This window comes from Pipistrellus hanaki, assembly GCF_964339955.1.
Source record: "Pipistrellus hanaki genome assembly, chromosome: 1".
Taxonomy (NCBI): domain Eukaryota; kingdom Metazoa; phylum Chordata; class Mammalia; order Chiroptera; family Vespertilionidae; genus Pipistrellus; species Pipistrellus hanaki.
In genome coordinates this window covers 84,188,804-84,203,378 of record NC_140503.1, presented here as the reverse complement: position 1 = coordinate 84,203,378, position 14,575 = coordinate 84,188,804, and the positions used below count along the sequence as shown (strand labels likewise).

The following is a 14,575-nucleotide window of genomic DNA, read 5'->3' as shown; positions in this document are numbered from 1 at the left end:
AAACATGGTCCCTCTCATGGAATGTGTTTATACCTAAAAAGTCCGATTGTCTTATATTTATCAATATAGTCTGTTAACAGGAAAAAAAAAAATCAACAGGTATTTCTTTTGAGAACAGAGAAGACATGCAGAGCAGCAGGATGTCTGCCCTGAAGAGGCTTACCACCGAATTAGGAAGAACAGAATGGCAGATGGTGTTCAGCTAAAGGAGCTTAGAAAATCGAAGAAGGGAGTGAGATGTGTGGCCCTGGGTGCGGTGGCCTGGGGTGTGAGGACTCTGAGAGCTGGCTCCCTTCCTGTAGAGGGAGGACTGTCTGGTTGCTGTGTGTGCTGTGTAGCAGCCGTGGCTGAGGAACACAGGCCCCGCAGGCTCAGACGTGCACCTTCCTCCCACATGCTCACCTGTAGCACTGGGGGAGCTCCAGGGACTGTAGGTGAGGGACAGCCCACCGTGCTTCTCTCCTTGCCGTTTTCCACTGTAGAAGAAGTCCACCCTTTAAAAAAAAACACAAAACATTGTTGCATTTCCCCTCACTTTGTTAAAGTAGTCAACATTTGCCTTGTTTCTGGTCCTCTCCGACCAAATGCATTTGTTTCCAATCCATCTGATTCTGTACTTACGTGGTGTTTCATAGGCACTGAAGAACCTTACTCCAGGCGCTCTGGCTGAATTGAGAGGCCTCAGATGCTCCTTCAGGGGCTCCCATGCCAAAAAGGATGAAACCCTAAGACTGGGGAAACACACCTGAAGTAGCTACAGCAGCACCCATACATGAAAACATGAGGGCTGGGTGGGGGAGCGTGTGGAGACGGGACTCTATCCTAACATTAAGTGTCATGAGAGCCACTGCACTGTGAACAGAGATTTGAGAGCCACCAGCAGCAAATAGGACTGGGACCAGAAGCCTGAAACGAGACCGTCTGAGAAATGCCAATGAATTTAAGGAAATCTGTAGGCATCTTTCTCCTCACCGTTAGGAGAAGAACGGTTATGTCAGGGACTCACATAATGCAGGTTGTGTTAGTAGAGTGAACCCTAGTCTAGCAAAATATGGGGTCCAACTCCGACTCTGTGAGATGCTGTCAAGTTACTAACCTTTCTCTGTGCCTCGGTTTCTTCTGTGAACTAGATAAAGGGCACTTCAGTTCCGTGACTGATGATCTGTAGCACAGCTCCCTGTGGCTGTGTGAGTGTAAGGCTCACCCCTTCCACATGTATCCCACCTGCCCGAGATACATCATCATCATAGCAACAATCACTACAATTAATCAAGCACCTGCTGACCGTAGGCAAGCACCCTGACAGGCACTTCCCCTATAATACGTTGTCATTCCTCACAACACCTGTATGAAGGATCATTTCCCATTACAGGTGAGGAACTGTGGCTCCCGGGTATGACAAAACCAGGTCACTCAGATTTCACTGGGCAAGCCAGACTTCAAACCCAGATCCGGTTCGTTCTGTCTGGTCCCCAAATGTGGATCATGTTGCGGGGAAGGGGGGAGAATCAGGTTGCTTTTCTGCACTATGCCTTATGATTTCCCCATCAGCCTCAGTACTAGTTCAATGTCCGGCATTCATAAACTACTCATGTATTAGTGGATTACAATTTTCTCAAAAATTCTGCTTCTTGAGAGACTTATTTGCTACTGATAACAGGGCTGGGTGGGTGGGCAGCCTTGTGGTGGGAGTGGCAGCGGGCTATATATTTATGTGATTCGGTTTATTCCAGTTAGTGCTTAGTCACTCTCATTAAAGCCTCCTGGATCTAGTAGGAGTGAGACGTTGGCCACAGCAGCCAGAGTGCAGAGCTCCTACCATTTGGGTTACATCAGGAGGAAGGAAACTGGCCGTGGTGTGGAGCAGACGTAAGAAAGATCCCCACCTTGGCCAGCAGGACTCTGGGGAGTTGGCCTGGCCTCCTCCCTGCCCCCAGCGCCAATCTCTGTCCCCAGGATTGACTCAGACCACCTTGGGTGGTCGCTCCCATGGCCATTATGCACGTGCAGCTTTCTGCCTATTGACATTAGGGGATGTGCCCCCACCTTCCCTTTGTTTCACCCTCCATTTAAGACACATTTGTTCTCAGTGGCTTTTAACTGGTTTTCAATCTATGTTCATTGCCGGGGTGAGTTATCTCTTTTAAAAAATTCAACTTACAAAGCATTTCTGTGCCGCCCAATTAGCATTGTTAAGCTGTTTGGAAACAAATACAACTTAGGCCAGATGAAATCACACTCTGCGAGTCACTGAGATGCTGCTAAAAAGCAAATCACAACAGGATTCCTAGAAATTAGCCTCTGTTCCCTACAAGGGCTTTTAACATGCTGCAGGCCTTCACGTTTCTTAATTGGTATCTGAACAAAACCACCCTTTCTTCGCTGCTCTTCCTGGTGTTATTCCTCCAGAGGTGATCACATCAGCTCCCTGCCACTGGCTTTCTCATGCCAACTTCCATCCAGCTGGTAAAAACTAGGGCTGGCTGGAGGCGGGTGACGACCAAGTTGAAACAGGCACCCACTCTCTGGTTTCCTCCTCCCCCCCTACCCCTCTCCTGTCCCTTCACCAGTCACTTCCACTTCTGATCAGTGCAAAGGCCTCTGTCCACACAGGGACACTAGCAGGTTTCCCCTCTCTGCCGCTCGCCCCTTGGGCGTGCTCTTGTGACTAATCAGCTGGTGTGAGAATCAGGACCCTACTTGGACTGAATAACAGAAGAATCTCAATAATGGAAAGGATGCATGTGCATCGTGAAAAAGAAACTCGTGTACTTTTCCTAGGGGTCCTATGAAAGAAATTATTAAGATGATAATTCATGAAACCTAGGTGGTTTTTAGTTTAATTTTGTTTTAGAAGAAACTAGAGAGCTAAATTCACCAGAAACGACATACTTATCATGTTGTATAACCCCCTGCATTTTGGCATCTGAGCTTTCACAAAATTTGTCACTTTTAATAATCATTTTAATAACATGTAAGGAATAGAATGTCTAACTTTAGACACATATATTAGTTCTTTGATTTTCCCCTTCTAAATTTGTTTTATAGCCTAATCCTTTTGCTTAAAAGAAAAAGGCTTTTCTCTTTCTTTTTAAGTAGCCAAAGACAAAGAAGCAACTAAAATCCAATGTGTGACCATCCATTTCCTTCTCATACCACAAATCACTCGAAGTGCCTAATAAAAGAACTGAGTTTCAATTATGTCTACAAAATGTTCATGTCCTGATGCCATAGCCATCCAGAAATATAAGATTCTAATTTTTATGAACTACTTTTTTTTTTTTTTTTTTTTTTTAGGAGCTGGTATTGGAAATGAGCAATGCAAACACACTGTGTCAGACACGGATGGTCTTTACAGTTGGCTCATGTGGACCATGGACAGAGCAAAGGTGGAGTCCAAAAAGGCGGGACCTGGGGTTGATTATAAATTAAATGGAAACCTGACAAGCACATGAAATTAAAAAAAAACAACTTGTTTTGAATATAATATAATATAGTTAATGTAATATACTTTTTCAATATCAGTTTTCAATATAAGTGAAGCACTCTCTCTTAAAATTTCTCAGGTTCATGTTATAAAGCAAAATGTTATTTTAGGAATAAGCCAACAACAGTTTAGGATAAATCTTGTTAAACAAAAGAAACTTGTTCAGAGAGAGAAATTTTTTCTTTCACTTAATTAAAGGTCATAACCAATTAAAAAATACAAATATATATTAAAGACGACTTTATTATCTTGGGGATACTCAAGCTATCATTAAAAACACCATATAAAAAAGTACAGCTTTATCATATATAGTTATGTTAAATATGTAACATACATATTTTAGTATAAAATTTTCCTTAAAGTCATTACTTTGTTGTTTTCTAACTGAATAAGCCCAATTAATGGGTTTTGAGATTCAGAGCAAGACAAATAGAACAATAAATTTCTCAGGAAATTTTAAACATTGTCCTTCATAGCCCGTTGTTGAGATAAAGCTAAACCTAAAGTGTCCAGTGCTGAGCTTTGTCATTTATATATGTGCCTGATGGCCCAGAGGGAGTTTCCATGGTAAGCTCCCTGTGCACAAGAAGCAGGGTGAGTGGAATGTCTCCTTCCAATGAGGAACTTTTCACTGACAGTGATAAAGGCCAAGAACCTCCTTCTCACAAATGATTGAAAAACAGAACACGAAGGACATTTTTATTTTGTTTTGTTTCCTTTGTGTGGTATGTGACTTCAGTGCAAATACCCATTTAATCAAGAGCACAAAGACAGCCACCTTTGCAGGCGCAGGGATTTCCAGGGCCTGCAGTAAACACATAGAGCTCTTTTACTGTGCCTGGTGGGAAAATTCCTGCAGGTTGTCACCTCATGCTCCGGGGGTGCCTCCTCTTGGAAGAGGAAAAATGGTTTTTCCAAAGGAACATTTAAGAGTAAACTAAACAAAATATTGAAAAGCTCCAAGTGCCTTAAAAGCTGAAATGTGTCTATTGTCATTTATAGCTAAAATTTTTGATAGGTAGTTGACATATAATATTGTATTAATTTTAGGAGTACAACAGAATGATTTGATATATGTATTATTGTGAAATGATTACCAGAATTAGGTTAGTTAACATTCTTCACCTCACAGTTATAATTGTGTGTGTGTGTGTGTGTGTGTGTGTGTGTGTGTGTGTGTGTAGTGGGCACTTTTTAAGATCCACTCTCTTAGCAACTTTCAAATATAAAATATTGTTAACTCTAGTTACCATGATGCACATTACATCCCCAGGGCTTATTAATCTTCCTGACTGGAAGCCACTGTCATTAGTTTTTAGAAAATAAAGACTTTGGGAAAGAATGCAGAAGCCACTATTGACTGGAACTTTCCGGATCATGCGTGTGTATTTTTTTCTCATCAAGTAGAGATAAATTGAACCTGCAGCTCTACACCCGCACAGCTCTGTTTCTCTTTCACCTTTTAATCTTTCTTTTCTAATACCTCCTATTACAATAGACTCTCTTGAACCTCTTTAGGTCCTCTTCATTCTCCCTCCTAATTTCTCCAGTTTTAGGGCTATCTCAGCCTATCTGCTTTCAAGTCTTACCTTAAGCTTGGCTTCTTCTATGTAATCTATCCTGACTCAGAATGTGACAACAAGTGTGAGCGCACACTGCAAACCTTTTCAAATGTATAAAACATAAAGTGAGATTTCAGCACCCCTTCTAGCATAATCACTGATAAGAAAATGGAATGTATAATTCTTTAGCCCTCTAAGATCCTGTGATCCATTTCTTCAGCAAATATTAACAAATACTTCTCCAGAATAATAACTGGCTTGGAGTTTAAATTTCTGTCAATGAAGAGAGAAATAATATCTTATTTTCATAATATAACCCTTTTAAAATTCCAGAGTTAATCTCAAACAAAATGAAGGTATAAAAATGGGAGCCTCATTTTGAGTAATTTAAGAAAAGAATAACAGCTGGCTTGAACTGAAGTGCTGCTGGATTTAGGTATGTGTTGTAGGCAGGCCCGTGAGAGGTGCTGGGGCAGATATCAATAATTACGTCTGGAGTCAGTCTACTTCTGTCAGAGTCTATATGCGACATTAAATGTGACTTTTTTGTGTAAATATCAATAAGGACCCTCTGTTATATACTTTATGTTTATATCAGTCAGGCAAAGGAATATAAATTTGGTACCTTAAAAAAACAAAAGATAAGACAAAAATGAGAAGTTCAGCTCTGGACAATTAATGTTTGGCACCCTCATCAAGGTGAGCTGTTATGTTTATTCTGACAGCTCACATCCCATGCTTTCTCAGCTGCCTTTTTTTATGCCTAAGGTAAGTAGGGGGAAGATCAGAAATAGTTAATAAACTAAGTAAAAAAAATATAAAAGTTATTTGTTGTTTTTTAGAAAATGGAGACTAGAGATATTTAATCAACACATTTACTTTTAAATTCATTGAACCATATTACCCCCTTTTTTACATGCATGTACCTAAACAGCTAGCTAAACATAAACAGGAAAACTTTTCTTCTAGAGATCAAAAACAACCAAAAGTCCATGTAAAGTCAATATTTTTAATTGACTTTCAAATCTTGTCATTTGACATTAAGCAATAAAATCTGGAGCCTGTTTTAGAGATGTACTAAATTCCCAGATTGAAAGCAATTGCTGTTTCTTGTTCCGTGTGTGTGTGTGTGTGTGTGTGTGTGTGTGTGTGTGTCTCATCAGCACAACTAAGACAAAATCGCAGCCAGGCCTGGACCACTGCCAAGCAATTGATTATTAGCCATTAAAAGGGAAATGTTTACTTATTCATGGCAACTAGTTTTCAGAAGGAAAGGCAAATAGAGGTCTGATTTTAAATGTAGCCTTTTCTTTCCATCCTAAAGCTGATCAAGATCATTCACTTCTTGGAAGTGTCAAAAGCCCGTTTTTATTTTCCTTTTGCTATTTTAACCAGAATGCTGATTTTAAAAAGGGACAAGCAGTTGCTATGGGGCAAAGAAAAATGTCCTGGCAGTTGAGGGCCCTCCATCTATCAAGGGGAATCTGCAATGTTGCCTCTCTTCAATGCTGTATAGATCTGCAGGATTTTGTGAAACACTTAACCCAAATGGAAGGATTTAAAAACAGGACGCAAGATATAGATGCAATCATTTTTAAAAAATCAAGATGCTTTAGTTTTATTTAAGAAATTTCTGGTTTTAAATTCTTAAGCACGCAGCAGTGCTGATCTTCTCAGATAATACTTTTGAAAGGATGATTAAGGCAGACTGCTTAAATATATTCACTGTAGCACAGATGCCTAAGGATTAAAAAATCCTAGTGGGATTGAGATAAACTCCCTCCAATTACAGGGAGACAAATACTTATCTAATAACAATATTCACAAGCTATATGGAGTTGCAAACTAAGTGTCCAGAACACTAAACAATATTTTAATTCGAAAAGACTGTGCAGCTAGATACTTATTTGTGATTCTAAGAATCTCTTAGGAATTGGAGGCAATTCACATAGACATTTCCGATATATATAAAATGTAATGTCTTGACTGCTTTTTTCTATTGATCTAATATAAAAATAATTTTTTCCTTCCGTGTCTCTGAGATTATCTGATGTGAAGAGACAATAAAGAAAGAACCTTTCTCTAATAATTCTGGCTCTCTACTTCTTCAGAAGGCACAGTTTAAATGAAACAACCTCCTGGAGACCCCAGGCTGGACTCTTGGAGATAATTTAGTAAAGCCCCAAACACGGGGTTGGGAGGAAGACTGGACCAGCACAGAAGTACCTCTGAGGGAGGGGAAAATCCCAGGAAAAGCAGGGTGCTATGTAGAAGCAAGAGTTGCAGTTTCGCTGGGGGATTCAGAACACAGACGTAGGGCCTGGGAACACTGTTCACACATCAGAGAAGGCGAGGCCAGAAGTAATATTCAGAGCTAATCTCAGAGCTAGGTCCTCCCCAGAGTATAAGGCAAGATGGGGGATGCATCTCCTCTTTGGGAGCCGAATACTAAGAGTAAAAGCAAATATTTGAAGCTGAAGAGCTCTTAAGAACTGAAGAGTGCCATTTACTTATTTCTACACGTCAGTGTGGGCTTAGGGTGTTAAATAGATTAAAAGGCTAAGAGAGGTCAGTCACTCCAGGGAAGATTCCTCTTTTGCTTCTGCTAACGTGGTTCTCTTTCCAACATTGGGATCTACTCCACTCCACTCTCGTGGAGGGTCCTCTGGAAACTCAGAAGATGGCCCATGCTCTCCTAGAATATTCTGGAGAATGTGGAGTGAGTCTTTGGGATGAGAGTTCCAGAATACAATGAAGATTATTTTAGAAATATTCCATAGACGTGGATCATGAAACTTGTAGGGTTCTTAGAAGTTATCAAATCTGGTCTCCTCTGTTTCAGTTGAGAAAGTAAAAGAGGCTCAGATGGAGGAGGTGATCAGGGCTGACTGGGGACAGAGCTGGGTGCCAACCGACTCCCAGCCCAGAGCTGCTTCTGCCTGGCAATGTCTGGAGGTTCAAACCCTAATTTCCGAGTCTGTCCTAGTGCTTCCCTGGGACAGACAGCCTTTGGCAGTGCCCTCCTTCACCTCTCTCAGGAGATGGGCTGGCAGAGGTTGCTGGGCCTGGAATCCACAGGGCCCCCTGGGCCAGTCTGCGGCCTGACCAGCCTCTGTGATGCTGAAGCTTAGGGTGCGGTGGGCTCCAGATTCCCAGCTTCTACCACCGCCCCTCCTCACCCCTGTCCTACCCCACAGTGCCCTTCTCCCCATCTCAGAGAGGGCAGCCAAATCATTTCAATTTGATCTTATTTAAAAAGACATAACTAATAAATCTATTGCCGGGGCTGCGGAGAGACAGCCAGCAGGAGTCGATCGCGCTCCCAAATCCCATTGAACCCCACTGAAAACCATGACAACACAGGACAAGCCCTGATTTATCCCGGCGCGCTAACGCGCATTGTGAGCAGGCGTCAATCAAGCATTATTTCGGACTGAACAAATGCAAAATCTTGACTGGAACAAATGCTTCCAACAGGTCCGGGGCGTCGAGCTCCATTTCCCCTTTGTCCTCGGCCTAGCAGTTGTCCTGTATTAGGCTGGCTCCCGCCCGACCACCCAGAGCGCCGCGCAGCCCCGGGCGCCACGGGCACGCTTGCTGGGGAGGCTGCTGGGCAGGGCGTGCCAGACCCTGCGGTGCCCTGGCAACTCAGCGGACCAGGTCTGCGTTCAGCTCAGGTGGACCTGCCTCCCCCTCCCCGCCAAGCGCCACGCCCCTCACTCAATGTAACCACTAAACACCCAAACCAGGGGCTGCCCCAGGAGAGGCCTCGGAGAGTATGTTCCCTGAGCAATAGACTGAAACGTGTGGGCCTTCAAAATGTGTCCATTCCGGAGCTCCCGGAGCCGTCTACACTGACCATTTCCTTGGGCTGGGCTGTGGGGACTAGATCTTGGAGAAACTCCAGGCAAGCCGCCTTTTCTGCCCCTCTAATTCTCCCAGTTGGTCCCGTACTGACTAGGGATGGAGCAGGAGCCCAGCTCTTGCGCAAAGGCCAAATTCCCGACACCCAGGCCTGATGCTAAGGGTACAGAACAGGGGTGCACAAGTGGCGCCAGCAGTTCTAGGGACGCCAAAGCCGCAAAGCCCTCCTGGGCCGCCCTGCCAGTCGCCTCTGCCCCGTGAACTCTGAATCGGACTGGGCTCACCCTGCGGGGCTAAGCCAGCGAGCCTGGCACTCCAGAATGAATTGCGATGGGGACACTGGCGCTGAGCCAGGGCTCCCTACCCCTGCACCTCTGACGTTGAGGGGGACATGTGGGGTGTGAGGAGGCTCCTAGCGGCATTTAAAACCACTGGCCCAGATGCTGGTGGAGCCAGGCCGCTCCTCTGCGCCTCCTTGAAACGTCTTGCCTCGGAGTCCTCGGAGGGGCCAGGCTAAAAAGAGAAAAGAGAACGCGCCAGTGTAACGCCTTCTTGTAGTAAATAACTTTCCGGGTATTTGCGGGAAACGAACATTCTGGCAAACACGCTGGAGGAATAAGCAAACAGAGAATACATTCCTGGGTGCCCATAAACCTACTCACGCCGCCCCCACCCATCCTGGAGCTCCCGTGGGGCCAGGCCCTGAGTCGGCCGGGGTTGGGGGGAGGGGGGAGGAGGAAGCTGGGGATGGGCAGGCGGGTGGTGGCCACAGCTTGCCACCCAAGATGTTATTCACTGGTAACAATCCCCATTATCTGCCCCCACTCTGGGCTAATCAGACAGAATTGCTAATGCCGGCCGAAGGCTGCTTCCTGCTGCCTCTGGGAGGTGACGGGCACCGAGGGAGGGGCGGGGGACGGGGCGGGGCGGGGGGCGGAGGTGGCATCTTCCAGGCTCGCCGGGCTTTGGTCCAGCACTCATTTAGGTACTTAACACCCCGGAGACCAGGACCTCGCCTTTCAAAGCACCCCGGGCGGGAAGAGCTGTGTATATAGACGGGGATTCCGCTGTGAGCGCCACGATAAGAGAGGCAGCCCGCGCGCACGGCGTGCGCCTCTCACGCCCACCCGTAGGAGCGGCGTCCCCGGTGGCCGCTCCCGGCTCCCAGCCTGACCTGCCCCTCACCTCCTTCCTTCCCCACCTTCCCTCACCTCCTTCCCCTCCTTCCCCTCCTCCGCCATGACCGCCGCCGGACGCCTCGGCTTCACGGTGCGCAGGCTCCTGGATCTGCCGGAGCAGGACGCGCAGCCCCTGCGGCGGCGGGAGCCCGAGCCGCGCGCCCCGGGGCCCGGGCCCGGCCCCTCCTGGCGGGACCCCGAGCGCGGCCCCTGCGCGTGTGAGTGACGGAGGGCGGCCCGAGGGGAGGGGGCGCGCAGATCTCCTCCGTGGTAACCCCGCAGGCTGTGCCCTCCAGCCCCTCCGTCGGCACACCCTGAGGGCAGGTCCCTGCGCCCTGGCACCGAGGCTAGGTACCTGGGCTTCTGTTTCTAGGGGGTCAGGGTGTTTGAATGTTTAAGACAGGGCCCTTCAATGCCTGGAAACAGGGTCACGCCTGCAGTCCTCCGTGTGGGATGGGCAGAATCAGCGAACTTGGCCCTCCTTGCTCCTTGGACTCAGGGCTTTGCAAACCTCGGCACCCTGTGGCGCGCTCCGCCCGGAGGGGGCCCGGGTCGGAGAGCCAGCTTGCGGTACATCCGTCTGCCAGCCCGGCCACCAGTGTGGATCAGGGCTTGTTTCCAGAGGGCCCCGGATGGGCTCCTTTTGCGGCGCGGTCTATAAAAGGTTGTGGTCTTAAAGGTCACTAAGCTGGAAGAGAGGGGTGTTCCGATGTGGGCCCGGGGAAGGAAACTGCCTTCCCGCTCCCCTCCCCGAGCCCCGGGAGAAGGGCTGGGCCCCGCGCGCAGGGGGCCGGCGCCTCACCGGGCCTGTCTCTTTGCGCCCCCAGCCTCGGACGAGAGCTGCCCGGAGCCCGGCCCGCCCGCCGCCCCCGGCGCGGAGGAGAGGAGGAGGAAGCGGCGGGTGCTGTTCTCCAGGGCGCAGACGCTGGCGCTGGAGCGGCGCTTCAGGCAGCAGCGCTACCTGTCGGCGCCGGAGCGCGAGCAGCTGGCGCGCCTGCTGCGCCTCACGCCCACGCAGGTCAAGATCTGGTTCCAGAACCATCGCTACAAGCTGAAGCGCGCGCGCGCGCCGGGACCCGCGGAGCCGCCGGACTTGGCCGCGGAGCGGAGCGCTGCGCCCGGCCTGCTGCGCCGCGGGGCGGGGCCGGGGCCGGGGCCGGGGCGCGGCGGGCAGGCCTGCGGCGGCGGATGCGGCGGCGGCGAGGTGGGCATGGCCGCCCAGGACAAAACAGGCGCGCCCCCAGCCGCCGCCTACCCCCTGCCCGGCTACGCCGCCTTCGGGCCCGGCTCGGCGCTAGGCCTCTTCCCGGCCTACCGGCACTTAGCGCCGCCCGCCCTGGTCTCTTGGAACTGGTGAGGCCGCGCGGGCCGCCCGGACTCCGCAGTGCGCTCCGTGACTGGAGCATCTGGAGCCGGAGGGAGACCTGGCCGCTCCCCGGGCTCCACCAGCCCGCCGGCTCCCGGGCCCCCCTAGATCACCACCCGCCCGCTCCCCGGGGCCCCCTGGCTCACCACCCGCCCGCTCCCCGGGCCCCCCTGGCTCACCACCCGCCGGCTGGACGTCCCTGGGCGCCGGGTCCCCTGTTCAGCTCTCACCAGCCAGCGCAGCGCGTTAAAGACTTTCACCAAGATTGCGCCCCGTCCCCATGTCGCCTGTCAGGCCCAGAGCTACAATTTATTGCTTGAACCTTATTTGTATGGGTAGCAATTTATTTTTTTAAAAGAAATAGAATATTTTTCCTCTTTGTGGTGCTAGAATAAAATGTGTAGGGTTGGGTCCCCTTGTGCGCCTGCCAGGAACGTAGGTGGGAGCTGTGTTTCTCGGTGACCAGGCCCACCCTGAGTGGCGTCAAAATACCTACAAGGCTTTAGGGTGGTGGGGAGAGGGAGGAAGCGGAAGCAACTGCAGGGTCCCTGGTAGAGGGAGGTGGTTCGGGCCCAAAGAGACTCAGAGGCGGTTCAAACACCAAAAGTCAATCCAGCCAGCCACAGCCAGGACAGGACACGCGCTTCTCTGTAAGGATTTTCTCGGAGCCTGCTGTGTGTGTTGGGGGGGGGGGGGGGGGGGGGGAGACAGCCTGAGCAGGCTTGCTTTGCTGCAAGCCATTAGTTTCTGGAGTGCAGCAGCCCCGGCTCAGGGTCCCAAAAAGCACCAGAATTTATAACCCCCAGGTAAGCCTTTGAGTGCCTCACCTGGCAGCTGTGATCTCCTGCTGCTTCTTGGCGCTGCACCTGATCAGGGTGGCATGGTGAAGAAACCAAACCATGGTGGGGAATGACCCACCTTCGGGCTGCCAGTAGAGCGAGGACCAGTTTAGAGAGCCCTGGGGACCCGACATAGATGTGGGATACGCAGTCCCAATGCATCCTGGGCTGGAGGATCTAATGTTTGACCCCCGGGGCACCGCTTGGCCTCAGTACGTGGAGCAGCAGGGCCTCCTCCGCGGCGGTCACCCTTCGGAGGGGGAGTGAGTACCTCTCTGCCTGGCACCCTCTGCAAGGCGCTGAGCAGCAGTTCCGGGCATCAGATCAGGGAATGGAGCAAGGGCTCAATGAGGTCTAGGAGGGGTAGGTATGGGCCCTGTTTGGGGCCCCTCTCTTGTTCCAGGATGGAGAGGAAGGCTGGCTTAGACTGAGATGAGGGGGAATGGAGAAGGAAGTTGGGTGTTTGGGTCTCAGCTGCTGGCCACCTTGCCTTCCATATGGATGTGGTTATCTTAGGAGGATCTCCAGCCTTAAACCTCCTTTTGTCTTGGGAATTGAAAGGGACATTGTCAGGCCTGAAAAGGACCTAGACAAAATCAGAACAGTTTTGATTCAGGACTCTGTTTAATCAGCCCCTGGTGACAATGTCGTGGGTGTTAGGGAGGATAATGGTATCTTTTTAAACCTTGTGGCCTTCAGAAAGACAAAGAGCTTGGATTTTATGGGCTTACAACTTCAATTAGAATGGTGCGAGTGTGCATGGGAGATTATAAAATTTGTATCATAAAACCTCTTCCCAATAAATGATGACTGGGGAGGGAGCATGGGCATTGTGAGATATACATTGGAAAGAGCCCTGGAGACTTTCTACTTAGCCCTGGCAGAGCAGATGGGAGAGCAAAGGACGGAAGGGTTTCCGAAGGCCTGCATTGGGACTTGTCCTGGTGGTCAGCGGGCCCGATGCTCCATTCCTCCCAAAGGGGGTTTCACTCCAAGAATGGAGGTAAAGATTTGTAGCTTGTCTTCTCCTCTTGGTGGTGACAATGATTGGAATGTTCTTGGGAAGAAAGTGCAAAATCGCCCCTCTTCAGTTTCATGTCCTTCCCCCCCCCCCCCCCCCCCCAAGAAAGTAGGTCTTGTAAAGGAACATGTGCAAAGTGGAGACCCATAGGACTAAGAGGTCTGGGCTATGGAAAGAAGCTCTTCCCAGGAGCTCTTTGGGAGAGCATGCCCTCAACCAAATTCATCCAGAGGTCTGACCAATAAGAAAAACCATGTATCTGCTTCCCAGCAAGGTGGTCAGAGCCATAGCAGGAAGCTCACCAGCAGGCCGGTCTGTGTCCTGGCCGGGAGGAGAGCAGAAATTTCCCATAACGTTAGCATCAGGAGCCATCAGGTACAAACTGTGACCTGCTTTCCTTTTCTCTTTTTCCTTCAGACCCTTTCCTTTAGAGAGAAAAAGCCATAAATGGGAGTTAAAGATGGGACTTATAAAAGCACTCGATCACCACCAAACCATGTGAGAGACTCAGGCTGTCCTTTTCCTCTGTTCACACCTGTGAGGAGCAGAAAAGATGGCTGTCAGATTCCCCAGGACCTAAAAGATCCATTTTTCCAGGCTCTGACAAGGGAAGCTAAGCCGAAAGCCTCTCTTGCAGCAGCTGTGAAAACAGGGTTCCCCCCCCCCCCTCCCCCGGCCACCAGCATCACACTCAGCAAACTTACATTGAAACTTACTCTGCTCCAGGCATGGTTCTAGGCAGTCTCACAGTGGATCTCACAGGAACCTTATGCACTGTACATGGAATAGTCCCATTTGATGGACAAAACCTGAGGCTCAGTGTATGGGAGTAAGTAACTTCTCCGAAGCAGTTATAAACCTCATAGAATGTTACCAGTGTCTTCAGCTTAACCTACATTTAAACCGCCCTGCAAACTCCTCTTAAGGAGAACAATTGTAGACTTGATGTGGTGACAATATATACACTACCCAGCCATCATAAACTTGCCTTGTGGATAGTCTGGAAGGATGAGAACATGCCAAAAGCACAGTTCACTCACAGGGCCACTCACAAAGCTGATCACGTGATGATATCACAGGATAGTTATTAGCATTTTAAATGTTGCCTGTGGACCAGGTCATATTCTAAGTTCTTTTACTCATGTGAACTCATTCAATCTTCCCAACAACTCCGCAAGATGGTACTCCTAGTCCCACTTTACGGATGAGGACACTGAAGGCCAAAGAGCTTATAAGTAACTTGTCCAGGGTCGTACAG

General features: G+C 49.1%; 1 protein-coding gene across 1 annotated transcript; it reads left to right on the top strand.

The window, feature by feature from the left end:
- Window positions 1-10,152: 10,152 nt before the first annotated feature.
- NKX2-8 (NK2 homeobox 8) lies at window positions 10,153-11,448 on the top strand (the record flags this gene model as incomplete). The annotated part of the gene is made up of 2 exons (XM_084885936.1): window positions 10,153-10,309; window positions 10,919-11,448. The coding sequence occupies 2 exons, from the start codon at window positions 10,153-10,155 to the stop codon at window positions 11,446-11,448; spliced, it is 687 nt and encodes a 228-aa protein (XP_084742062.1).
- Between the last annotated feature and the right edge of the window lie 3,127 nt (window positions 11,449-14,575).